This window comes from Mesoplodon bidens (assembly GCF_964165515.1).
Source record: "Mesoplodon bidens genome assembly, chromosome: 4".
NCBI classification, from domain to species: Eukaryota; Metazoa; Chordata; class Mammalia; order Artiodactyla; family Ziphiidae; genus Mesoplodon; species Mesoplodon bidens.
Window position 1 is genome coordinate 30,485,493 of NC_138160.1, and position 27,174 is coordinate 30,512,666.

The window sequence follows — 27,174 nt, forward strand, 5'->3', positions numbered from 1 at the left end:
TTTTTCATCATTAGAAAATTCACCCATAACCATTTATATCAATTAATTTGGAGTTTTCAAAAAAGTAGAAATGAAGCACTAAATAGACTGATTTTTAAGTTCTTATCACAAGAGGAAAGAAATTGTAACTGTGAGGTGATGAATGTTAACTAAACTTATTGTGATAATTATTTCACAACATATACATATACCAATTATGTGTACACCATAAACTAATATAATGTTATATGTCTATTATATCTTAATTTGCTTATTTATTAAGATATTTCTCCCCCAAATATTAATATTTTATAAATACTACTGAAAATCATCAAATACATTAAGACCATAAACATAAAGGTTAATATTATTATAGGTCAGGTCTACTGATATTGCTCAGCTGGAGAACTTATATGAACCAAAAAATAATTTTTTATAATAAGAGATGGCAATATCACTTTTATTCAGTCATTAGTAATTACATATACAATCTGTAAAAGAAAGTTTTAGTAATTTCTAAAAAGATCCTAATAATGCAACAGAACTTTTCCACCAACAGTAAAAAGAAATTTCACAATAATAGCACCCTATATAGATAATGAATCTAAAGAACTCTTTTTTGACAATACTTACAGATGTATAAGCAGTTGGCTGTGTATTCTGGTGAGAGATGGATGAATCCATATGGGTCAAACCCAAGAAATTAAGACATAAAGGAGGAGTCAAACGGCAAAATAACCTGCAGTAAGCGTTAATAAACAAAATATATAAAAAATAAAGCAGCAAGATACATTATATATTATGTTGAAATACATTAAGAACATTTCAGATCATTGTAACTATTATTCTCATCCATTGGTATTTTTAATTCTTAATACAAACTGCCCTTACTTTTGAGACATTCTGAAAATCCTACTAATCACATCTTCCTTAAAAACATCAACACCTACAAGGCAAAACTCCAGCCTCAGGATATCTCCTTCGGTGGTGTTTGCCACTGCTTTATCCCAAGAATTTGTAGAGTGCCTCTGTATGTGCCTCTTCCACGTCTACCATCTATGTAATCTAAATCTGTCTCAATAGCATGACGAGGACAGTAACATCCTCAAGGTGAATTGTACTCAGTACGTAAAAGATCTGAAGTTTTATCAAAGTATGTCAACTCTGACAATTACAGGTATAAATAATTGTTGGAGCTCAGTTTTGACCAGATAAAAAGAGAACCTTACAGAACTACAGAGTTGGAGAGTAGGAGGAGACAAAAATGAAGAGAGGGTGTGAATACAAAGAGGTAATATGAGGAGTTCTTTTGTGGTGATAGAATAGTTCTGTATCTTGATTGTGGTGGTGGTTACGGGAATCTACACACACACACACACACACACACACACACACGAATAAAGGACAAAAAATACTGAAAATTAATAAGGTCTGTGGTCTAGTTAACAGTAGTGTGTCTGTGTTTGTACAACAACAGTATAAAATGTCTCCACTGGGGGAAGCTGGGTGAAGGTTACTAGGACTCTTTGTATTATATTTGCAACTTCCTTTGAGTCTATAATTATTTGGGGAAAAAAGGTAAAAAAAAAAAAAAAAGTCTTGAGCTTCCCTGGTGGCGCAGTGATTGAGAGTCCGCCTGCCGATGCAGGGGACACGGGTTCACGCCCCGGTCTGGGAAGATCCCACATGCTGCGGAGCGGCTGGGCCCGTGAGCCATGGCCGCTGAGCCTGCGCGTCCGGAGCCTGTGCTCCGCAACGGGAGAGGCCACAACAGTGAGAGGCCAGCGTACCGCAAAAAAAAAAAAAAAAAAAAAAAAAACCAAAGTCTTAGAGATGCCTCAGATATTGATTCCTCTTGAAGTTCCCAAAGTCCAGCCCTAAAAACCTAATATAACTAAGTTAACAATACGGACAAATAGTAGATTGTGCAACCTAGCCCAAGCTGGAACCATCTCTCTAAACTTCTACTAAATCTCTCAGCAAGAATTATTCTTTTGGTGTTCCTGGTCCTCCACAATTCAGTTTGAGGCTGCTGAACCCCAGAACACTTTCTAGGTCTTAGTCTCTAAACTCTCAAATGTTCTTATTATTACTAACCTATTTATTGACCCTCTAATTGGTAAATCCAGGCTCACTATGTCTTTCTTTTCCTTCCTAATCTAGCATACCCATTTTAACCCTAAACTTCAAGCAGGATTTAGCTAGCAATCAACAAGCACCTAATTAATATTTAAACCTAATCAATTAGCTCATAGAAATACAGGTGTTAGTGAAGACCCATAAACAAAAAGAAATAAAAGAGAGATCCATAAGAATACATGTAATGGAGACATTTCCCTTGTTTCTACACACAATCTACTTACATGCCACTGAAAAGAAGGCTGTAAGCATCAGTCTGGTGATGTGAAGCCAGGTAATAATAGTTAAATACACGAATCCTGAACACAGTAGAATAAACACAGATACTGAGGAAGAAGATGGAGAGGAAGCAAGCAATCTAAGAAAACAAAGAACCCAGTTTCAGACTAATAGACTTCAATACTTATATACTATCACAAGCATTATCTTTTAATTCCAGCTAACATTTATTGACATTCTAAAGTTTATACACAGTAACAGTATAAATTTTTAACGGCCTAATTTCATTTTTTCATAAAATGAAATTATGAAAAAAAATCTACATCTTCATCAGTCCCACATCCTATCCATAAGTTTCAAAGCTACCTCCTGAAGTGAGCCTGTTCTCCCATTCCCTTGGCAACTCTTCACAGGAAGACTATAAGTTATGTAGCTTCACTGGCATAAAGAGGATCAAAGCATTCTCATAGAAGTACTTTGCACTATTTTGTATCTTTTCATCTCTCCTCAAATACAGTTCTTAGTTTTTATATTCTGGGTAAAATGATGAAGCTCATTTTTGGAAGTGTGAATAATAACACTGTGGGAAACTTCACTGCTTTCATTATTACTAGAAGAAATATATGGAGAAAAGATACAACAGTTAAGGATTATACTACGGCTGACATTTATTTATGACCCATATAAAATAAACTGACCTCAATATAAATATAATTGTATGTTTTTTCGGCCAGCTGTATGAAGACTGCAAAGAGGGATAAGACAGGTGTAGTGCTAAAGAATGTGCACTCTGACCACACAACAATCACGGAGAAGATGGACAGCACCACAGCAAGTACCCTATAAAACCATGGTCGCAAAAGACATTCCCAGTACCACTCTGGAAGATAAAAGAAAAAAATGATTAGGAAAACCATAAAGGAGTAACAGCATATTTACAGGGTTTCAAAATACCTCCAATACAAGACACGTAATTGCAAAGAGAAAAACAGTGGCGGAACCAGGCAGACAGCATCCTAAGCAAATGATCACCAGTAATGGGACAAACTGATATTATGTGCCTCATGCTCTGATAAGAACACATCACTGCTGAGGTATTCCTGCCAAAAATGCAGAACCTGCCTCTGATTATGAGGAAACATCAAACTCAAATTCAGGGACATTCAATAAAAAACTGACCTGTACTCTCCAAAACATCAATGTCATAAAATAGTAACAGAGACACAGAAATTGCTCCAGATTAAAGGAGACTAAGGAGACATGACAACTGAATGCAATGCACGATCTGGGATTTTTTTACAAAGAATATTATTGAGACAATTAGCAAACTCTGAACAAGGTCTATAGATAACTGTACTGTATTAATGCTAATTTCTTTATTTTGATCACATTGTACTTGGTTATGTACAAAAATGTCTTTATTCTTAGAAAATACACACTGAAACATTGAGAGGTAAAGAGGTTATCATGTCTGGATTTAACTCTGAAAAGATAAAGGAAAAATATGTATACAGAGAGAAAAAGATAAAGCAAATGAATAAGGTAAAATGTTAACATTTAAAGAATCTGGGTGAAGGGCATATGGGAATTCTTTGTATTATTCTGGCAACTTTTTGTTAAGTCTGACTTTAGGTAAAAAAAAAAAAAAGTTAAAGAAAAAAAGGTAGAAAACTCACAAAATTGAAAAGGTTATACTTCATTTCATTCATTGAAGAGTTGAGCTCCTGGCTCACTCTAAATCTTTTCAACCCTACTCACAGGATAGCTCCTGGTGATTTCAATATCCACACAGGTGATCCTCCTTTCAATACCCTGGTCTTTCACTTCCTCGACCTACTCTCCTCCAATGAGTCTGTCCTCCAACTTGCCTCAACCACTCATCCTTTAAATCTTTTATTTCCGATAACTCCAACCCTTATAATCTCATTAAAGAATAGGATCCCTGTCCCCAAGCAACACCTTCATCTAGTATTCCAGCTCCACTGACTGACTTTCCCCTGACCGATAGCCCATTTATTCTACTACCTTTTTCTTGCCACTTAACCTGATGTCCTTACTACTTTCTTTACCCAGCTCAGATTCCATAGTCTTTGAGGATAATCACTCTCCAATATCCCAATTCCTGTGGCCTCTCTTGCTTCCCTGTACTTGCTAAGCTAAACCACGCTCTGGTAAGATTCAACTCCTTGGCTACCCTGAGCCTGCAACCATGGAACTGCACATTGCAAGAGTAAGACACACAACTCTTCTGACTCGTCTCACTTTAAATTCTTAATCAATAGCTTCAAGTGGACCCTGAGCACTGCTTGGCTAGCATACTATAATTCACCAATCTTCTCCCATGTGTACTCTCCCTAAGCAACTATTTTGCACCTTCTTTCCTCAAATTTCCAAAATCCCTTGCCCTATAATTACTCTCAGCATTTCACTGAGGAAACAGAAGCTGAAGAACAGAACCTCCCCAAGTGCCCGCCACTACATCTTTTCTCACCTGCTCAAGTATATTTGTGCTTTACTTCCTAAACTAAGGCCTTTCTCCTCACTATTCACTATTTCTCATTTCATCTCACCTGTAAATGTACATTGTCCCAGCCATTCTCTTCTGTCTTAACATATTTCCTCGAAAGTGTCATTTGCAAATTACATGCAATAAATTCCCTTGACCCTACCACCCTCCTTCAGCTACTCCCTCTTTATTCCCTTTTATAAGGAAAACATTTTGAGAGTTTTCTATTGTGTCTCTAACTGCTTTCCCTCTTTCTCCTTTCAAATTTTGATCAGGCTTTTTTACCCTTCCCCCCACTTCATTTCTCTGAAATCCCATTGTCAAGTCTTAATATTCATAGTAATCTACCTACCTGAAACATTTGAAAAGGTACTTTATACAACCTTTTTCTCAAAACATTTCACTGTCCTGGTTTTCCTCCTATCTCACCGGCCATTCTTTTTCTAGTCTTTTCTGCTGGTTCCTCCGCATCAACCTGATGTCTAAATTGGCAGTACCTCAGGCTTGGTCCTCAGATTTTCTCTCTTCTCTATCCCATCACTTCTTCACTGACTTTATCCTAACCCATGGCCCACCTATACATTAATGACACCCTAATTTATATTTGCAGAGCAGACTTCTTCCTTGAACTCCAGTATCTACAGCCAACTACCTATTCCGCATCCTGTTCATACCTTTATGTATATATTGCCTGTTTTTCTCACTCTGCAAGGGCAGGAATTTTTGTCTTTTTTGTTCAGATATATACCAAGCACCCAACAATTCATAGCATATATAGGCTCAAATATTTGTTGAATGAATGAAAACAAGTATCACATCATTCCTTTATTTAATTAAAAAAAAAAGACCTTCATTGAGACATTTGTTATGGCCATTATGTTTTCATACTCAAGACCAAACATGTAAAAGAAAATCAAGTGAACAGTTTATTTGATTAAATAAGGTAAACAGAAGTTCTAATACTGTGACACTTTGATATTTTCATTAAGTTCTTCATACTAAATTTGATAACATTTGAAGAAAGTGTCATAAATAATCATAAAGGAGAATAAAATAATTATGACTATTGAATGTAGGTTTTATATATAGACTAATAAATGTAAGTAATCAAAGAGGACATCTTAGGGGAACATTTTAGTAGTATGTCAAGACTAAAGAAGAGATCCACGCTTGTGATATAAAACTGCTTAAAATTCTAATTGTTTTAAGTATATATTATGTATACAAACTATGCTTGATGTATTGCATATATTTTTGCACAGAATTTTGGTTATCTGTGAAGAAAGAGTGGAAGCTAATAGTTTATACGTTATATGACAAGTAAAATAGTTTTGGGGGGGAGGTTTATCAAATACATAGTATTACCATATGGCATAAGTCAAATAACACAATTATAATTCAACTTTGCATTGGTGAAAATATACACTTTCTGTTAGAAAAATTATCAGCATTACAATTTGAAATGTACATCAAATTACATACCAACTGTAGGATTATAAAAATATTGAATAAATCTATTTTCTGGCTCCGGCGATTGAAAGGTATGAACAAACTGACAAGTAGCACTAGTTTCATTTTTTGCTACATCTTCTAGATAAAATGCTTGTTCCAAAAGAATCTGCCATTGTACTTGAGTTCGACGGTGTCTCTGAACTGAATAAATCACCTAACAAAGAGAGCAGGGGTATACCTGTCAGTGTTCTGATCCAACAGTGATTCAACTCCCCACTAAGGAGCATGTTTTGGTTGTCACAACAATAGGAAAGGGCTCGTGGCATTTACTGGATGGAGTCAAGGATGTTAATATTCTATAATACATATAACACTTATGCTTAGTGAATAGCTCTCCTGCCCCCAAATGCCAGCAGTAACCATGTCGAGAAAAACGAAGTTAAAACACTTCCAAGAATAATGATAAGGACAGGATCAAAGGAATTTCTGATACACATTCACTCAAACTTCCTTTTTTGTGGGCAGTAATTACAAATCTAACTAAAATCATCAGAAGGTAAAAAGGCTATATAAAGTTACCTGTTTATGTAGTTTTACCAGACTCTTTTCACTTGGATAGGTATTATGTTTTTCATCAAAATCTTCATAATCATCCATGTTCCTACCCATTTTTTCCTGATACTCTATAGGGCACTAAAAGGAATGAGTAGATTTTTAGAAATTTTATTTGCAAAAAAGATAAAAATTTTATTTTTATTAAAAATCTTTCATTCTTGAGCATATCTAATTTTCTTGCAAACATCTTCCAGATTTGAAGTTGTCTATGCCACTATTAGTCATTTATTACCTCTATGAACTTGGGCAAGTTGGTTAACCTCCCTGAATAGATCTCAAAAGGTGGCAAATATAAAAGAAATGATTAGAGAATTGATTCTCATGACTATCACCTTAACCAAAATAAGCACTAGCTAATAATTAGTATAATAGATTTAAAATATAGGAAAAGAACTGGACAGCCATATGCAAAAAAGGGAAACTAGACCACTATTGCATACCATACATAAAAATCAACTCAAAATGGATTAAAGACTTGACTGTAAGACCTGGAACCATAAAAATCCCAGAAGAAAATATAGGCAGGATGCTCTCTGACATTGGTCTTAGCAATATCTTTCTAGATATGTCTCCTCAGGCAAGGGAAGCAAAAGCAAAAATTGACAAATGTGATTATATCAAACTAAAAAGCTTCTGCACAGCATAGGAAACCATCAATAAAATGAAAAGACAACCTACCAAATGAGAGAAAATATTTACAAATGATATATCCAATAGGAGGTTAACATCCAAAATATATAAAGAACTCATACAACTCAACAATGAACAAACAACTTGACTGAAAAACGGGCAGAGGAGCCGAATAGATATTTTACAAAGAAGACATACAGGTGGCCAACAAGTGCATGAAAAGATGTTCAACATCACTAATTATTCAAGAAATGCAAATCAAAATCACAATGAGATTATCACCTCATACCTGTCAGAATGGCTATTATCAAAAGGACAAGAAATAACAAGTGTCGGTGAAGATGTGGAGAACACAGAACCCTCATACACTATTGGTGGGAATGTAAATTGGTGCAGCCGCTATGGAAAACAGTATGGAGAGTCCTCAAAAAATTATGACTACGACTACTGTATGATCTAGCTATCCCGCCTCTGGGAATTTATCCAAAGAATATGAAAATACTAATCCTAAAGGATATCTGCATCCCCATGTTCACTGCAGTGTTATTTATAATAGCCAAGATAAAGAAACAATCTAAGTGCCCATCAGTGAATGAATGGATAAAGAAGATGTGATACACACACACACACACACACACACACACACACACACACACACATACAGGGGAATACTACTCAGCCATTAAAAAAAAGATAAAATCTTGCCATCTGTAACAACATGGATGGACCTTGAGGGTATTATGCTAAGTGAAATAAGTCAGATGAAGACAAATACCATAGGATTCAACTCATATGGGGAATATAAAAAGCTGATAAACAAACAAAAAGAAAATAAATGAATAAACCAAACCAAATAAAAACAAACATGTAGATACAGAGAACAGAGTAGTAGTGGGGGATAGGGTGAAATGGGTAAAGGGGATCCAATGTATGGTGACTGATGGAAAATACATTTTTGGTGATAAGGATGGTATAGGGTATCTAGAAGTAGAAATATAATGTTGTCCACACAAAACTCACATAATGTTATAAATCAATGTTACCTCAATAAAAAAATAAAGTCTTACATACAAGTCTTTAAAAATAAAGTAAACTAAATACAAGAAAAGGAATAGTTCAGTGGCTCTGTGGTTGCAGAGAAGACAATTGGGGAACTCATTTCTGGAATAATCATTTTCGGAAGTATATGAATACCTCTAATTCAATAGTAATGCATCAAAACCTTAATTGTATGGTTTCTTATTAAATATCTGTATTAAATATCTCATAATGTCGTTCATTTTATGAAATATATTGTAAAATACCATGTACAAAGCTGATTAAATGTGATTATTGAGGACCTAATTTATTTTCTTATAGGAAATATGCTTTTAGTGACCACATTTAATGACACTTTTACAACCTATAAAGGTCCATCTCCATCACTGTGTCATGGCAATCATTTTACATTATTTAACATAACCTCTATAGCCACATTTCAGTGGAAAATACTGCCAATAAATAATGTTAAACCTATAGTAACAAAAGAACAAATTCTATCTACAAATTACTATGGGTTTATGGTTAATATTGTCATGAAAATGGAAAGGAGTTGGATGACTTCAATCATAGGCTGTTTGCATACTTTTCTGATGCTTTTATTATAATATAGTATGTAAATTTACATTTCAAAAGAAAATAGATGAGAATATTATTTAATTACCTTTTTAAGTATTGTGTCAACACATTTTCTCAGTGGGTGGTTATACTTGATGCTCTCATTCACCTTACGAACTTCCTATGAAAACAGTAAGAGAAATAAAAATATTTCCATTTCTGTAGATTAGATGTTTCAAATCAGGATGTTCTAGGTACTATATATATTCTCACAAGTTTAGTTCCAACCCAAATTACTCAGCATATAATAAAGTTCTATTCTCTGAATAAAAACTCTTAAGAAAAACACAAAATTATAGAACAGCTATACCTATACCCTCACGCTTTTTATAACTTTCTAGATTTACTGCCTTACCATTTGCTTACTTGGTACACAAAGATGAATAAACATTATAAAAAGTCATGAAGGATCAGGCAAACTGAGATTCTAAAAGAACAGGACTGAGTTTCTCCATCTTGCTCCTCAAGCTCAATTATCTCATTATCTAAAATACAGCAGAGAAACCAGAGGAAGCAGAACAGGCTAAAACTGTCACAAAGCACCTGCTCCTTTCCAATGAGAGAATACTTTACAGCAGTCACAACTAATGATTCATTCCACATTTTTAAAATTAAGAGTTCACTATGTGCCAGCACTGTGCTAGGTGTAAGGTCACCACAATCCATACTGGAGGGTGGAGTGGGAAGACATGGTGTTATAAGTCTTTCACTAAGACTGCAGTGTGATGATGAGATAATTAAATCAACAATTTAATGCATATGAAAGAAATAAAGGGGTTAGAGAAGGGAATCTTTAGAATCAGTAGTTCTAAAAGAATCACAATATTCTATAATATAAATGAAATTTTTAAGTAGAATCACTGTTCTAGGAAGAAGAAACAGCATGTTCAAAGGCTGGGAAGCAAGAGTGAACCAACCAGGATATTAAAAATAACATTCTGATTATAGGGTAGAGGATGGCCTTAAGAGATGTAAAACTGGGGGGCAGGGAAACCATAGGGCATATAGAAAAAGTTGTGAAAAAATATAACGTATATGGAAAAAAAATCACTATCCTTAATATATGGAGAGCTCTTAAAAATCAAAAGAAAAATGGGAAGATACAGAAGAAATGCAATTGGCCAATAAATATCTGAAAAGATGTTCAATCCTACTAAAAAAAACCCTACAACTTTTTAAAATGAGGACAGTTTTCTTGTAAAATTATAAAAAGCTGCTTTTATGTAATGTGGTAAGATTGAGGGGGAAAGGGCCCCCCTATACACAGTAAAATGTGATATAACCTATTTGGAAGATAATTTAGCAATATCCATCAAAATTTAAAATATGCAGACCCCATGAATAATCTGTACCAACAGACACTGCTCCTGTCGGAAGAGCTTAGCTTAGTGAAGAAAACAGACATTATTCAAATAGAAATGGTGTGAAAACTGCTGTATAATCTAGTGTGGAAGACTTTCTGATGAACTGATTACTTAAACAGAGATAAAAAGCTAAACTGAGGATAGGAGTCAGCCGACCAAAGGGAGGAGCAAGAATATTCCAGACAGAGGGACAGCATGTACCAAGGCCTCCAAGCAGAAGTGAACAAGGAGTTTCAGGAAAAGAAACTCCAGTGACTAACGGGAAAGGAGAGCAAGGGTCTGCGCTGTGCTTGATCAGGCTGTAGAGTAAGAGCAAAGTATTCCAGAAGGCCTTAATAACATTTCATTTTGAGGTCAATGAGTAAGGCCTAAAAACGGAATGACAGGACTTGGGTTTTTAAAAGGTGCTTGAAGCATCACTACATTACACTCTTCCATTTCTAAGCTACCTTAAAGTTTTGTTGACTAGTTAGCATAACTTTGAATACAAACTATACAGTCTGATTATATATTATATATGAAAATCATATTTTTCCTCTAAATTCTTTAGCATATTAAACAAAAGCAAGTACTGAAACATTGATATTTGCTATATCTTATAAATTTAAGTTTCCTTCTCGGTTCGTAATTTTAATAAAGTATGGAAAGTATTTGAAATAATAGCTTGTTTTCTTCATATCAAATAATGTAATTTTGAACTTTGTCATTATTGTGCCCAATCAATTCTTTACCAGACAAAATATATCAATATATCAGACTAAAAGGCAATTTTCAGTGGAATAAGTAGCTATCTGTCCCTCTCCAAATCCTCTGCCTTGAAAAATGACAGCAGGTAGAGGTGACCTCTGGCCATCTAGCAAAAATTCCTTTTGAATGGTTTGCCATGGCTTATAAGTTTTATTAATGCTTCAAAGAAAAGTAACAGACAGATGTATACATTCATTCCATAGAAAATATATCATAAAACACTAAACTGGTTTTTATAAAACTGCATTTGGAAGATTTTATGGATAGATGAAAAATATAATCAGTAACTACCCAAAAAAAAAGGTGATGTGATATATTCAAAAGATGTATTCAAAACCAGTGGATTTTAAAAGTTTTCTCTCAAACTAAGTTATCAGTATTCTTGTCCATGCTTTATTCTACACACCTCCATCAGATTGATTATCCTAAACCATATACAGGATCATGTCTCTTTCCTGCATGCAAGGTGTCAATGATTCCTCACTGCTTTCAAAATACACTGAACTTTTGAGTCCGACATTCAAGGCCCTGCTATCTGGCTATCTATCTTTCAAACCTTATAAACTTTATCTTTTATCTTATGCATAATTAATTTGGTTTTAAAACCTCCTGATACCCGACCAGAATGCTGTCAGCTATGAAAATTATACCCATTCTTCAAGGCCCAGGTCATATTTCCTTCCTCCATTTCACCTCTTCCTCTAAGCAAAACTTCTCTACACTAGAGCATGTATCATTTACAGTGCATTTATCATATACTGTGAGGGACTGTACAATTTTCTACTCTAGACCATTAGTATCCTAATGGCCAGTTCCACAGAGCACTTAACATGGCAGGAAGACACTAGGTATTTAAAAAATGATGAAAAAAATTTCTCCACAAGTTTATAAATTTTCAGACATTCAGAAAAACAGGAAGGATCCCAAATTCCCTTTAAACATATGGACAAAGAAATTCATACCTGCTAAATCATGCATTTTTTGAGGGGGCCAAAAAGGGCTAGAGTTCTCCTGCTATGTATGTGGACTTCCTGCTATTTTCAAATGATCCATTAAGAGTGGTTTCTTACCATATAAAAATGGATCAAACTAACATTTTGTACACCTTAAATTTACACAATGTTTTATGTCAGATATATTCAATAAAGAGAGTGGTTTCTTAATTACATGGAAAAATTTCTCTTATCTAAAATTGTTTAAATCCCTCACACCTTAAACCTACACTAAAATAGCAAAGAAGGCATCAATTCCAATCCTTAATTTTCCACATCCTATTTCTAAGTAGAGGACTCCCATTTAACAACAACAACAACAAAATCTATCTTTATTCGGACACTGAAGATTCCTCCTAGCAAAATCCAGATCTAAAATAATAAACTGCATTTAATTTAAACTTGGTCAAGGAATTTTGAATGAACTGGTGAAATCCATATTCCTTAAATCTGAAACAACTGAATTTAATACCAACTTTTGAGGGGAACATTATCAAATTTAAATGATCTCCTTTTAATTATTTTATTATCAAATATAAATTTTCAAATATTTTTTCAAAATTCAAATTTTCAAATATATCAAATATAAAAAATACCAAATATAAATTAACTTCCTTTGCAAAATGTAATAATATCCATCACATGCCTAAGGAAATGTAATAGAGTATTATTTATAGGAGATTTACTCCTATATTTTGAATCAATGTCTTCTGCTACAGTTCTTAACATTTTATAAATAAATGCTGAGAAGTCAACATAAAAATTTTCAACCCAAATTAAAGAATCAGTATTCATTCTTTTGTTCATTTATTCATTCACTTAAAAATGGCTGCTGAGTATCTAAGAATCTGGAGGACCAAAGAAGGTGTTACAGGTTGAACTGTTCCCCCCAAAATCATATGTTGATGTGTCAAACCCCAGTACCGTAGAATGTAATCTTGTCTGGGAATAGGGTTGTTGCAGATATAATTGGTTAAATTATGATAAGGTCATACTGGAATGGGGTGGGCCCATAATCTGTCTGGTGTCCTCATAAAAAGAGGAAATTTGGACACAGGCACACAGGGAGAATATAATGTGAATATGAAGACAGCGATCAATAATACAAGCCAAGGAACACCAAAGACTGTCAGTTAACTACCAGAAGATAGAAGAGAGGTATGGTACAAATTTCCCTATAGCCCTCTAAAGGAACCAACCCTGCTGACACCTTGATCTTGGATTTTCAGCCCCCAGAGCTCTGAAACAACAGATTCCTGTTGTTTAAACCACATAGTTCATGGTACTTTGCTGTGGCAGCCCCAGGAAACTAACACAGAAGCCTCTGCTGAAGAATTCTCACTGTGTTGAGACCTGAAAATGAAATAGGAATTAGCTAAAGAGACTGAAGAAATGAGCATTCCAAGAGTTTGGGAATAGCATACTCAAAGACAGAATAGAGTGCCAACGAATGTAACAGTTAAGAGCAGGGGTCGGCAAACCAGATCCAATCAGGCCCACCATCTGTTCTTGTTTGAACACAACCATTGCTCATTCATTGATATACTGTCTATGGTTGCCTTCATGCTACAGTGATGGAGTAGTTGCGACAGAGACCATATGGCACAGAAAGCCTAAAATATTTACTATCTGGCCCTTTACAGAAAGTTTGCCAATCCCTGCTAAAACATGAACTAGAGTCACACAGTGGCTCTATCACCCAGTAGCCATGTGAACATGGCAAACTCACCCTCTGTGTGTCTCATTTTCATTTATAAAACAAGGTTAAAAAAATCTCCCTTATAAGGTTGTTTTGAGAATTAAATGTATTAATATATATAAAGTGCTTAGAAAGTCATAGGCAAATATGTGACTCTATATACTTGTTTGCCTACATACTTGTTTGCTATTATCATCACCATTATTAAGTTTGAGGAACCAAAGCTGACCAGCATGGGGAAGACAGAGAGATAAGAGAGACCTAGACGTGGGCCAAATCATGTTTTGGTAGGCCACATTACAGCATTTTGCTTTACTCTAAAGTGAACAAAAGCCTTCAACATAAGGTTTTAAGCTGACGAATAACATTATTGGAATAGCATATTTCCCCAGAAGAGCAAAATTTGAGGTGACTACCTTTTTTAAAACCAACAACGAAATTATTAAACAGCAAAATTTTATAATTTGTTGTATTTTTTGTGTGTATATTATTGAAATTTATACTTTCAACAACTTTGTGAAGTTGGTTCAAGTCGTATGAATTTTACAAGTGAGTAAAGTGAGTGCCTTATTAAGATTACAGACAGGAAACAAAACTTAGGGACACAAATTCCCATGTATATTGGTCTCTAAAGAGGTTTCCAGACTTGGTGGGATTACTTTGGGTCAAACTTCCAGGAAGATGCGTCCTTTAATTTCTATTTTCACTTCTACTATGTCACGGTAACCATATAACTTATCATCTAATCTGGGAATCTTTTGAGTCGTAACTTTTAACTATTAAAAGTTAACCCAGGGGACTTACTTGGTGGTCCAGTGCTAAAGAATCTGCCTTGCAATACAGGGGACATGGGTTTGATCCCTGGTCAGGGAACTAAGATCCCACCCGCCGCGGGGCAACTAAGCCCGCGCACCACAACTACTGAGCTCGCGTGCCTCAACTAGAGCCCCCGTGCCGCAAATTACAGAGTCCACGTGCCACAACTACAGAGTCCATGTGCCCTGGAGCCTGCACACCACAACAAGAGAGAGCAAACCCGCACGTCACAACTAGAGAAGCCCGTGCACCACAACGAAGAGTCCACGCAGCGCAACGAAAGATCCTTCATGCCTCAAGGAAGATCCTGCGTGTCGCAACTAAGACCTGGTGCGGCCAAAAAAATAAAAATAAAAGTTACCTCAAGACAACAAGCATAACACTGCACTGTTGAATATATTCTCCCTGCATCTCTGTCGGTTAAAAGATGGAGATGATATCTCATGACGCTGAACTGCCAATAAGAAGTCACTCGAATGGATGAGACATCCTTAATAACTGTACATCACCAAATTTTTATTCTAAAGCCCATCAGTGTGCCAACAACAACAAAACCAACAGTATATCCAAAAGGAGATACACACAACTTGATGACTGTTGACTCTACGGTTTAAAGTTGCTTACCTCCATGACATCTTCTAAAGTCTCTTCTGCATCTGCTTTCTCCGTCATCAATTTGGCTGCCTTAAAATAAGTTTTCATAAGTAGATAACCTCTTTTTGCTCCATTCCAGTATGACCGAGGGATTTCTACCAAGCCATACCCCAACAACAACACCAGAAGAAAAAGACCCCATGTATTTGCAGCAGCTATCCCAATTGTCTGAAGCTGGTTCCTAAGGAAGAAAACATAAGCAGATAGCTGTGAAAGATAAATTTTTGCAACAAAAATGTTAAATGGAACTAGTGTTAAATGTTTTTTCAGAAAACAACTGCCCTACAAGGTGGCTCCAATTTTATACGAAAAAATTCGACCTTCAAATCCTCAGCTACTCTTTTAGTAACAGCAGATAACGTGTTTTAATGAAAAGTTAGAGTGTGACTGCAGAAATAGACTTTAACACAGGAAACACGGCTTCTATTATAGTTAAAATTAGGATCTAGGAAAATTCATGGCAAGAATTATCCTGAAGAAAATATATTTTTCATTAGGTGCTTTCTTATTTAATATTAACCAAGAGACGCCTGAAAAAAATTTTAAGCCTGAAAAAATTTTAACTTGTTTTAAGGCAAATGCACGCAAACCTCAAGAATGCAACAGTAAGGATTATCATTGCTACTCCATTCCTAAACTTCTCAGCTCTGACTCTTCACGTATACTATAATAGACCATAAGTATAATACAGATTTCAATTTTATTGCAATGATAAATCCGAAGTTAAAGAGAAATATGCCCTCAAATTATAATCAGAACAAAAGAAAAGTATTCACAAGTTCCAATGAGAAAGAAATCTAGGTATTTAGTCATACACAAAATTTGAAAGTCTATCAAAAAATCATGGGAGTTAATACTTTTAACATATAGCTCTTAGACAAAGCATCAGTCCCTTGTCCAATATGTATATTCAAAGATGTTATTCCATATTTTCCTTCTTAGTAATATATATTATTATGGTATTCTTCTGGGGGAATCTATAAAACATATAATGGTAGGTTTCTCAAGGAAATGTTTGTTTACCCGCATATGAGATAAAAACTAATTTTCAAAAATGCAAATGTATACAGAAACAATGTTAAGAACATGGTTTTTCTTACCATTCTAAGTGCAAGTGTGGGTTTACAGCTACATAAATTAAAAACGCTCCAAAAATCAGCAAGTAGGTGCCATAATAGATTGCATTCTCAATCAGCGCAGTTTTGATCTTTCCAGTAATGGAAAACCCTCCCGATCTTGCATATGACTGCATAAAAGGTAACAGAATCCTGGATGATAAGAAAAAACATGATTAAAAAACACTTGACATGTCTGTATAATCTCAAAATACTAAAAATATGTGAATCTCAATTTTAATGTGTGGTTCTTTTCATAAATAAATATGATTTTGAGTAATAATTAATACTGAAACAAACTATAATAGATAGCTGAATATTTTTCTAATATTAAATTTTGGGGAGAGCAAAGCACATTCCTGGGAGCAAAAGGAGGCCACAATGACCAACAGAGAGTACAACAGAATGGGTGACTTACAATGAATCTAAAAAAAGGCCTTTAATGCTTTTATGAATAATTTAGATTGCATCCAAAGAATAATGAGGAATCATTTTCTTTAACGGAAAGGAGACATGATCAAATTTTAGTTTTCTAAGGACTGATAAAGCTTCAACATGGAGAATGTACTTAAATGGAACAAAATTGGAACTATTTAGAGAGGGTAAGGGGTGGTGCTGTGGTAAGAAGAAGGAGAGAAGGGTGGCTGTCAGTATACTGATGTTGAAGTAGCTAGGACACATCCCAAAGGAGGTGCACAGGAAGTAGCTTTTAGAGTCATCGCCATATCAATGGTACTGAAACAACATCAGTAGATGAAATCTGGAAGTGTGAGTATATAGAATGAGGGGCTTCCCTGGTGGTGCAGTGGTTAAGAATCCACCCTCCAATGCAGGGGACACAGGTTCAAGCCCTGGTCCGGAAAGATCCCACATGCGCAGAGCAACTAAGCCTGTGTGCCAAAACTACTGAGCCTGCACTCTAGAGCCCACGAGCCACAACTACTGAAGCCCGCGTGCCTAGAGCCCATGCTCCGCAGCAAGAGAAGCCACCGCAATGAGAAGCCCACACACCACAACGAAGAGTAGCCCCCACTCGCTGCAACTAGAGAAAGCCCGCGCGCAGCAATGAAGACCCAATGCAGCCAAAAATAAAATATATTAAAAATAAATAAATTAAAAAAAACAAAAACTGATTTAGAATGAATGAGGAGGAAAGATCTGAGACGGACCCTCTGAGAAATATCAACTTCTAAAGGAAAGGCCGACAAACAGAAGGAGAGACCAGCAAAGGAAACTGAGAGAGCAGTCGAGAGTTGCAGAAGAAAACTAAGGCGTATATGGAGCAGAAACCAGGAGAAGAAAGTATTTGAAAGGGAGAGAGAAAACAATAGAATCAAATGCTGCCAAGAGGTCAAGTAAATTAAGAGCCTGTATGTGTGAGTGGAGAAAGGAGGGTAGAAAATACAGTTCAATGGGTTGAGGAAAGGGTAAGCAGTGAGCAAATGGAGACACTGATGCAGACAATTCAAGAAGTTTGGCTGGGTAGGATAAACTATGGTATACTCACAAAATGGAATGTTTTACAGAAATGAAAAAGAAAAGAATACTGAGACATACAGCATAGAAGAATCTTCCAAATATGTGAGCAAAAAGAGAGGCAAAAAAATACATACTGTATAACTCCATATTTATAAAGTTGAAGAGGAGGCAAAACTAATCTATGGTGATCAAAGTCAGAATCATGGTTACCTTTGGGGAGCATAATGACTGGGAGAGAAGTATGAGGGAAGCTTCGTGGGATACTGTTAATGTTCTATATCATGATCTGAGTGCTGATTACATGGGTGTATTCACTTTGAAAAAAGTCAAACTAAACACAATCTGTGCAATTTACTGTACTAATTCATACTCAAAAAAAGTCTCTCTTAAAAAGTTCAGCTGTGATGAGTAGATCATTGAGGAGGAAGATAGAAAACTGGAAAGGGTTCTGATTTGAGACAGTTTTGTTTTGTTTTTAAAGATGAGAGAATTGTACATGCTTGGTTGAAACTGGAAGCTAGAAGTATAAGTAATGAGAGCTGAAGAGGATGGGTCCATATTTCAGGAAGAGGGACTCTTCCATTCTTGGAGGGAAGGAAAGAAAGGATGGGTAGGTGGGTAGGTTTGTTGGTGAGAAGCTGAAAAGAGCTTCCATCTGATGACTTCTTTTTTCACTGGGAGGCAGGAAGTAAAGTCATCTGCAAGGAGAGAAGGCGACTGTTTCTAGGATGTAAGAGAGAGAGAGCCACAAAGGGAAGAGCTGTGGTTTGTAGTGATTGGAAAGATTTGTTGTGGAGAATGAAGAGCAAGCAGACGAGAGAAACAAAAGATGAAAGTCTGGCAATGTTGAGGGCTTAATCAAGTTCAGTGAACATGCTACAGGGACACTACACTCTGCTATGTGATTTTTCTCTTGCAATGTTCACCACCTCCAGTTTTAGAGCTTAGTTACCTGCGTAATATCTAAAATGCTCAGTAGGCAGTGGAAAAAGTATGAGTCTGGAGCACAGCAGAAAGACAAAGCTATTATCGGGTAGAAAGAAAAATCTGGAATGCATCACAGGTTAATGAAACTATGGCTATAATTAAAGTTATTCAGGGAGAGTCAGATAACAAGATGACCAAAGATGGGACCCTAGGGAACACCAACATTTAGGAAATGAACCACAGAAATGGAGCCCATAAAGGAAATTCAGAAGGTTGGGTGAAGCACATAGAAAGAAAACCAGGGGATAATGATGACCTTAGCAAGAGAGCAGTTTCACATAACAATGGGACTTGAAGAAAACTGCATTGCAGAATGTCCAGAGAGAAGGCAATAACTAAAAGGGAATGGTGACGAGGAGAATTTTTTGTTTCTGTTCTCTATTTCTTCTTTGTTTTTTTCTTTTCATTCCTTTTAAGATGTGAGAGACCCAAATGAGCAGAAAGAGACAGGATACAGACTTAAGGGAAAAAATAGTGACACTTGAATAAATTCTAAAATATGGAAGTTCACTGGAAAAATAATCACTTTTAAAAATTTAGCCAAAATATCAAAATTTTTTTCCTTCACTACCACTTACCATGTTAAAAATTGTGATGTCCAATATACTACCCTCCAGAAAATTGGCATGATTCCATCAGGAATATAACTCCATGGCTTGAAACACGGATGCTGGCTATTTAATAACAATTTAAAGCCAATTAATCATAAATGATTACTTACATGAATTGCACAATTAATTTGTGTGTGGCAAAGTTCACTTACATTCGGATTTTAAATTATTGATTCTAATTTGTAAAATTTCATAGAAAACTTAAAATTCAAAGCTGACTGTCGAGAAAACATACAAAAAGGGAATAAAACTGTTTTAAAGAGGAATGCATTTAAATTTTCAACTTTCAGTGTTTTTTTTTTCAGTCATTGAGTAAAAAGAGGACAGGATGTTCTAATAGACTAATAAAGTGACAGTCTTTAAAAGCAAATGCATCATGAAATCAAATCTCTGATTTGGTTACCTTTAGGGTTGATGATTACCTTTAAGATACACACTCACCCCATTTGTGGGGCTGGTTATGGCAGGAAGGAGAGAAAGACGTTAGGTGATTAATTCCTAGAAACTGGAACCCTAACTCATCAGTCATACAGCATATCTCCTATGGAGATAGATGCCAGCATCTATACATAATTCTGTTTGAAGTTTCTGAATATATGTGTATCTGCCCATAGATTCTTCCAGTAATAGTCATCCTGCTTAGACTGTAAGGCTATCCTTTAGTCCAAGGGCTTCCAACAATCCACAATGGTTCTTCAAAAGGGAATAACAACTACATTTAAAATTTACCCTTATCCAGCTTTGATTAAAAAAAAATAAAATAAAAGCTGCATAAAGAAGCATGCAAATACCACTTAAAGCACTGGTAAAAGCTATAACCAATATTTGTTAGTTTTTTACTTGGAAGTTTGATATGAATTCAATATAACCTTTTGATAATTTGAACTTTATTCTCAGTCTAAAACTATAATGATATCAAAGGATGTGCAATATGAAAGGAATATCCTACATACAGAATAACCTCCTCACCCTTTATTACAACCTTGTAAATTAAGGCAAATGAGAAAATGCATGCCCCATTGTTTTTGACTGGGGAGAGGCTGAGAGGAAAAACAGCTTTTGGAAGTCACTTTCTTAGTAAGGGACAAAAAAAAATCAGGTTTTCTCCAAGCTTCTCATTAGCATCTACTGAAAGGCCTTGTTTACCAATAAATATCTAAAATTTATTTAAGATTTAAACTTAAATAAGATACGAGGTAATTAAAAGTCTATTAGCAAAGGATGAAGAAGGGAGGTGAAGAGAGAATGAGGATAAACTTTTATAAATATAAAATCCAGATGGTAAAAACCGACAAGTTTTAAACAAATTGCCCCCTACAATATTTAAAAAAAAAAAAAAAGAAGAAGAAAGTACCTTGGAACCGGGGTAGCAGCTGCATACAATCCTGTAATGTTGCTACTCTCAGTAGGGCTCGAGTTTGCAGCAGCATGTTTGCACCGGTTGTATATTGTCTAAAGCAATGAAGGTATGGTTTAAAAATGAAAACCAAAAAGTTACCAAGTACTTAAGGGATATTGAAGTGTATCAACCTATCTACCCAAAAGTACCTTCCTGGCTATGCTTTTTAGTGATCAAATTCATAGAGTAACACTTAAGTTTAAAATATAAGTTAACTTTTACATGACTTGGTTGTCTTAAAAACATATCTCAAACATGCTGTATGACTACAACTGCCTTTTAAATTGTGAAAATCAGTTTCACCTCTTACCGTACTAACATCCAGAGGCAGTATGAAGACAATTAGAAAGCAGAGATACCAAGCTAGCAGTGTTCCAACAATTACAAGTCTATGTTGTTTCTTAAAGTCTCCATATCGATGAAGTAGGAATAATGCCAGAAAAAAGACAAAAACAATCTCGAGTCCCAAAGCTGCACCACTCATTATTCAATGTTTGCTCTGATTAACCAAAGTAATTCACATACAGGCCTGGATCATATCTGTAAACTGAAAAAAAAAAAACAAAAAAAAACAAAAAGTGTTAACATAGGAAATGACCACTTGGAAATCTCCTAATTATTTTTTTATTAATGTACTAATAGATTCTTTAGAAAACTGTTAGGCTTTACATTGGACTATGAGTAAGATGAAAAGGATAATTCCTACTCTCAAGTACTTATGTCTTATTTTTTAAATCATATGTTGAAAATTTCACATAAATTGTATCTTCAGGAAAAAAAACTACTTTAGCAAAAACCACACTAGTTCCAAAAATATTACAAAGTAAGAATACTAGATATGAACAGTTTCAATACAGCATCACTTAAAGTTTGTTCCTTAATATTGTAAGTCCTAACAGAATATTTTCTATTAAATACACTAGTGACTGGATTCTAGGAAATTAGATATTTTGTAAAATAAAGTTTTCTAAGTATTGATAGTCATTACTTAAGATTTTCTAAAAGAGAGGGAGGGAGAGCCAGAAAGGAGAGACCATTTGAAAGTAACGTTTCCTTTGTTTGAAATAGTATTTTTCTTTCTTTAGTCCTAATCTTGTCTAACTTTTGGGACCTGAAATTCTTATTCATTTACTGCTCCACAAAATATACTCAATATACTCATCACTTTCCACCTATCTATACAAATCTTATTTTCTTTAAAGTTACTTCACCTATTTTATAGGCAGAAAAATTTACCAGTGATTACTGAATAAAGTCATACATTCGAAAATATTTTTAATTATAAATGTTGATGATACAGATAGGAGAAAATGGTTTATTTGATGTCTTTCTACTCTTATAAAATAATTTACCTTCGCTAACTGAAGAAAATATATGTGCTTTCCACCTCTATAAAATCAATGTCAGGCATTTTTCTTTGTCTATAGATTAACTACAGTATCCCAAGGAATGAATCAACATCTTAACATAGAGAATCAAGATTATGATGCAACCCACCAAAATAAAATAAGGTAGAATCAATAAAATATGTCAAACTAACAAACATCTCCAAACAAAACTAGTTATTAAAAGAATAAAGAAATTTGGGTACTTTAACAGGCTAAATCTAAATTTACATAAGAAATCCTTCTATATGGAATATCACAAATAAAAATCACATTTAATAAACTACTTCATTATTTCTTTATATTATTGAAGTAGTTTCTTTCCATTCCTCTGTGGATTTCAACCAATATTTTCATTCTTAAATATCTAAAATTGAACCCCATTTGTCACTCTCTATCACCATATCCTGCTATATTTTTCTTGAAAGCACTTATCCACCTGATATAATGTATATTCTTTACTGTCTCCCTGAAAACACCCCCAACACGCTCACACACACACACACACACACACACACACAGACTCCATGAGAGCAGAGACTTGACTATGTTATTCAGTACTGTACCCCATGTCTCTAATAGTGTCTGGCATACAGTTGCTATTCAAAAAATAGCTCTTGAATGAATAAGCCAATGAATAAAAAACATTACTGTATGCTTTAGTATATACACTATTTTTTATTCCTGCTGACTTCAAAGGCAATGTAAAACTCTTGTTATTGTCCTCAAAACTAATTTTACAAATACTTATTACAACTCAAAACGCTTAGAACTCTGCTCATTACTACTACTCAAAATTTCAAATTTCATTTTCAGAGAAACAACTTGTACCATCACAATAACAGTGAGTTAAATCTTATTTATTTATTTATTTATTTGCGGTACGCGGGCCTCTCACTGTTGTGGCCTCTCCTGTTGCGGAGCACAGGCTCCGGACGCACAGGCTCAGCGGCCATGGCTCACGGGCCCAGCCGCTCCGCGGCATGTGGGATCCTCCCGGACCGGGGCACGAACCCGTGTCCCCTGCATCGGCAGGCGGACTCTCAACCACTGCGCCACCAGGGAGGCCCTAAATCTTACTTTTAAGTCAAGAATAGATTACGTGGTTAGGTGACAGCTCGATGTAGAATGTGCTGATGAAAACTGTTACCATCTTTAAGATACAGCTTTTTTAAGAAAAAATCACTCAATGTGAATTTAATATAATTACCATATGAAAATCCCTTTATGGTTGGACCTAGATATTTATTTTGCCTGAAATTGTCCAGTGCAAGGAATATGACAACCATAGAAAAAAGAATGAATATCAGAGATTAGCAAGGAAATGCTAAGGCATGGCAGAACCATTGATGGACTATTACTGAAGTATAAGAAATGATATTTGTTAAGATTATTCAATAACATTAGAAAACTACCATAACATTAACTGAAAAACTAGATTCACAGATTTTTACATAAATAAGAATGAATGAACAACAATGAAATATGTGGAAACATCGATAATAGTTACATAATAAGATTATGGATATCAGCAAACAACACAATCAGTTGTAAAACAATCAGTTATAAACTTGCTGCTAGTTACTAACTTTTTTACAACAGCTGTCAGTTTTTCAGTCTGATTCATAGTCAGTACTCTTAAATGTTACAGTGAATAAAAAGAATTATGGATCCTTTATTCTAGTATAAAGAAATGATTTGGTTACATCTCTTCCCATACTCAGTGTATTCGTCTCCTATTGCTGTTGTAAAGAATTACTGTAAACTTAGTGTCTTAAAACAACACCCACGTGTCATAGTTTCTGAAGGTTAGATATTTCATAGTTTCTGTGGGTCAGATGTCTAGGCACAGCGTGGCTCAATTGAGTTCTCAATATTGAAATCAAGGTGTCAGCAGGGGCTCCTTTCTGGAGACTCTGGGGAAGAATCCATTTCTAAGTTCCTTCAGGCTGTTGGTAAAATTCAGTTTGTTATGGTTATAGGACTGAGATCCTCATTTCCTTGCTGGCTGTCAGCTAGCATTTGCCCTTAGTTCTAGAGGCTTCTTTCTAGTCTTTGCATGCAGCCCAATATACCTCAGAGCCAGTAATGGCTTGTCAAATCCTCTGCACGCTTGAAATTGCTAACTTTCTCTTCTGCCCTTTGCTTGAAGAAAGCTCTGCTTTTAAGGGTTCATCTGATCTCACTGGGCCCACCTGGATAATCTAGTCATATTTACTGGTTCCACAGGGATTAAGGCATAGATATCCTTGGGGGTCTATTATTCTGTTCATCACACCATTTATTTCAGTTCAAACTGAACACTTGTTGCCTTGTTATGACACAAGGTTAGGCCTAGGGGGTCCCATGAAACTAGAAATGAAAGTTGGGACCTCCCTAACCTGAGATGAGAAAATAATAGTTTTAAAGTACGTATCTTTGACCTTGTACCTAATTTCAAATAAGGAATTTTTTTTTATGGTCCAGAATGATAGTAGTTTCCAAGGTTCCTTACGAATTCCTATAGCCTGTTTTAGTTGTTTCAACTGAATAATTTTCTGTTCAAAGCTAGGGGTGCTGTATTCTCCATCTGATTTAGTTATTTGTATATTAAATTCATAAAATAATTATCAATTAAAATCTAATAAAAATAAAGATTGGACAACTCAAGTTTGGTGTATTAAAAAAAAAAAACTCATTGCCAGGGTGGTCAGCAATTTGGCACTATGTATCGAAGAACTTAAAAAAGGTATATATCCTTGTGGCCCTAGCAACACTTCTTCAAATAACTTAGAGAAAAACCAAAATGGGAACAAAGATTTATCTACCATATTATTTTTCACAGCAGCATTATTTAAACATAAAAACCTAGAAACAATTTAAATGTTTGTACTAAAGAGTTCAGCAAGTCTTAAAAATGTCCACCAGTCTCATTGTTGTCCCTTACCTTTTTGACAAAAGCAGCCAAGGGTTTCATAAATCACTAATCCCGCTAACCTGGCCATGACCTATGGGAGCAGGGATCTGTGTCTGAGTCAAGGACCACCTAACAGAAAGACTCCACTACAGACAATGATTAAAGGGGCCCACCAGATTCCTCCAGCCCAGAAGAAAGGTGAGATCCAGAGGGACACTATAGAGATGTAAAAAGGGGCATGGGTGGGATCTTAGGGAGTATACATAAGAAACGCACATATATGCATGGACAAATATACATCAGAATGCTAATAGTGGTGCCACAATGTAGTTAAGAGATGACTTCTATTTTCTTTCTTGCTCTTTCTTTGTATGTGTGTGTTTTTACTTTCAAATGATGTGGGTTTTTTTGGTAATTTTAATACTATTTAAAAATCAGTGTAGTAATATGAAAGTAAAACACATAGCAACTAGACAATGAAAAATTTTGCTGTAGTGTTACCAAGTGCCTAGAACTACAACTATTTTAAAACACAAATGTTTTATTATATTACGGTAAACCTGGGTTTCAAATCCCAACTCCATTTAATAATTGTGTAATTGTATGCAATTTAAGCTGCTGAATGAGGATATATGATCAACTCACACAGGTTGCTATGAAGATCAAGTGAGTTATAAAAGTAAAACGCCAATAGGAGTTCCAGAGTAGGTCTTCAATAAATGCTAGTTGCTAATCTCCACCTCCTTCATACCGTGTGCTTCCAGAAGATAACTAGTTGCCTCAATGGTCTCAAAGCAGAGCTTTACCCTAAATGGTCTTCTCCCCCAACCCCCAAAAAACCATGAATGGATGGATACCAAATGCTTTTTGTTTCTCATTCTCTGTGGTTACCACAGCTTGGACCCACACTCATTCCTATAAAACAAAAAATGATGTTCACGTTCATAGAAATTGCTCCCCTTGCCTCACCTGACAAAGTGGGATTACCTCTCTAGGTCTGTAAGATAGCCCAAACACCCCTTCCTCTGTCCTTTGTGCTCTGTCCATTGTGAAGAGATAGAACACATCTCAAAGCCATGTCACAAAGGTACACTTGACACACCAACGTCCTACAGAAAGACAATGCCATTCTTCTAGGCAAATGATCAAAATGGAGGTGAAGCAAAATGGATCATTTGCTGAACTGTAACGATGTGCAGCTATGCAAAAATATACTTGGGGGCAAAAGGGCAAATATTCCTTTGACCACAACAATGGTCCTTCTAATGCTATTCTTTATTAAAATAATGTGTTTAGGCTAAAAGGCAAAAATAAAACAAGAAAATGCTAAAATTTGGAGGCAAATCCAAATTTAGTTCCATGTGATTAGAAATGAAAAAGAGGCATAAATCTATCATAGGTGGGCATTAACACCACAGCAGCAAAAGTAGATTTTACTTAAAATTAAAATGCCAATTCATTCACTCATATTTTAGTACCTAATATGCAGGCACAGTCTACCTTTCAAAATATCAGTTCTGAAAGTTTTAAACATTTAAAATCCAATTCAGTCTTTTACCAGTCATCAAGATATTATACAATAATACTACCTTCAAATGCCTTTCATAATTAGTTTGCTAATGTTACTGACTTGGAGTACTATTTCCTGAGTATTTTATGGTTGATGATAGTTTTTCAGGCTAAACACACTTTAAGTAGAAAATTTAGAGGTTAAGATCATTTTGGAATCTGAAACATCCCAAATATTTTCAAAAAAAAAGGGGGTGGGGGGAGAAAAGAAAAAGACAGGAAGAAGGAAAGATTGGTATCAATTGAACAAGAGAACAGGACAAAA

General features: G+C 35.3%; 1 protein-coding gene across 10 annotated transcripts in view; it reads right to left on the minus strand.

Annotated features, from left to right (window-relative positions):
- LMBRD2 (LMBR1 domain containing 2) overlaps positions 1 to 27,174 on the minus strand; it is a 46,783-nt gene that overhangs the window by 15,244 nt on the left and 4,365 nt on the right. For 8 of the 10 annotated variants that reach the window (XM_081231517.1, XM_081231516.1, XM_081231520.1 and 5 more), the window contains 12 exons: positions 21,370 to 21,606; positions 21,015 to 21,112; positions 19,628 to 19,723; positions 16,569 to 16,736; positions 15,439 to 15,649; positions 15,176 to 15,268; positions 9,243 to 9,317; positions 6,875 to 6,988; positions 6,326 to 6,509; positions 3,036 to 3,217; positions 2,343 to 2,476; positions 613 to 718 (listed from right to left, as the gene is read on the minus strand). In XM_081231517.1, coding sequence (XP_081087643.1) covers positions 613 to 718; positions 2,343 to 2,476; positions 3,036 to 3,217; positions 6,326 to 6,509; positions 6,875 to 6,988; positions 9,243 to 9,317; positions 15,176 to 15,268; positions 15,439 to 15,649; positions 16,569 to 16,736; positions 19,628 to 19,723; positions 21,015 to 21,112; positions 21,370 to 21,543 — 1,635 coding nt within the window. In that variant the 5' untranslated portion in view covers positions 21,544 to 21,606. The remainder of the gene's footprint in view (positions 1 to 612; positions 719 to 2,342; positions 2,477 to 3,035; positions 3,218 to 6,325; positions 6,510 to 6,874; positions 6,989 to 9,242; positions 9,318 to 15,175; positions 15,269 to 15,438; positions 15,650 to 16,568; positions 16,737 to 19,627; positions 19,724 to 21,014; positions 21,113 to 21,369; positions 21,607 to 27,174) is intronic. The other 2 variants (XM_081231515.1, XM_081231523.1) reach the window with 1 other exon arrangement.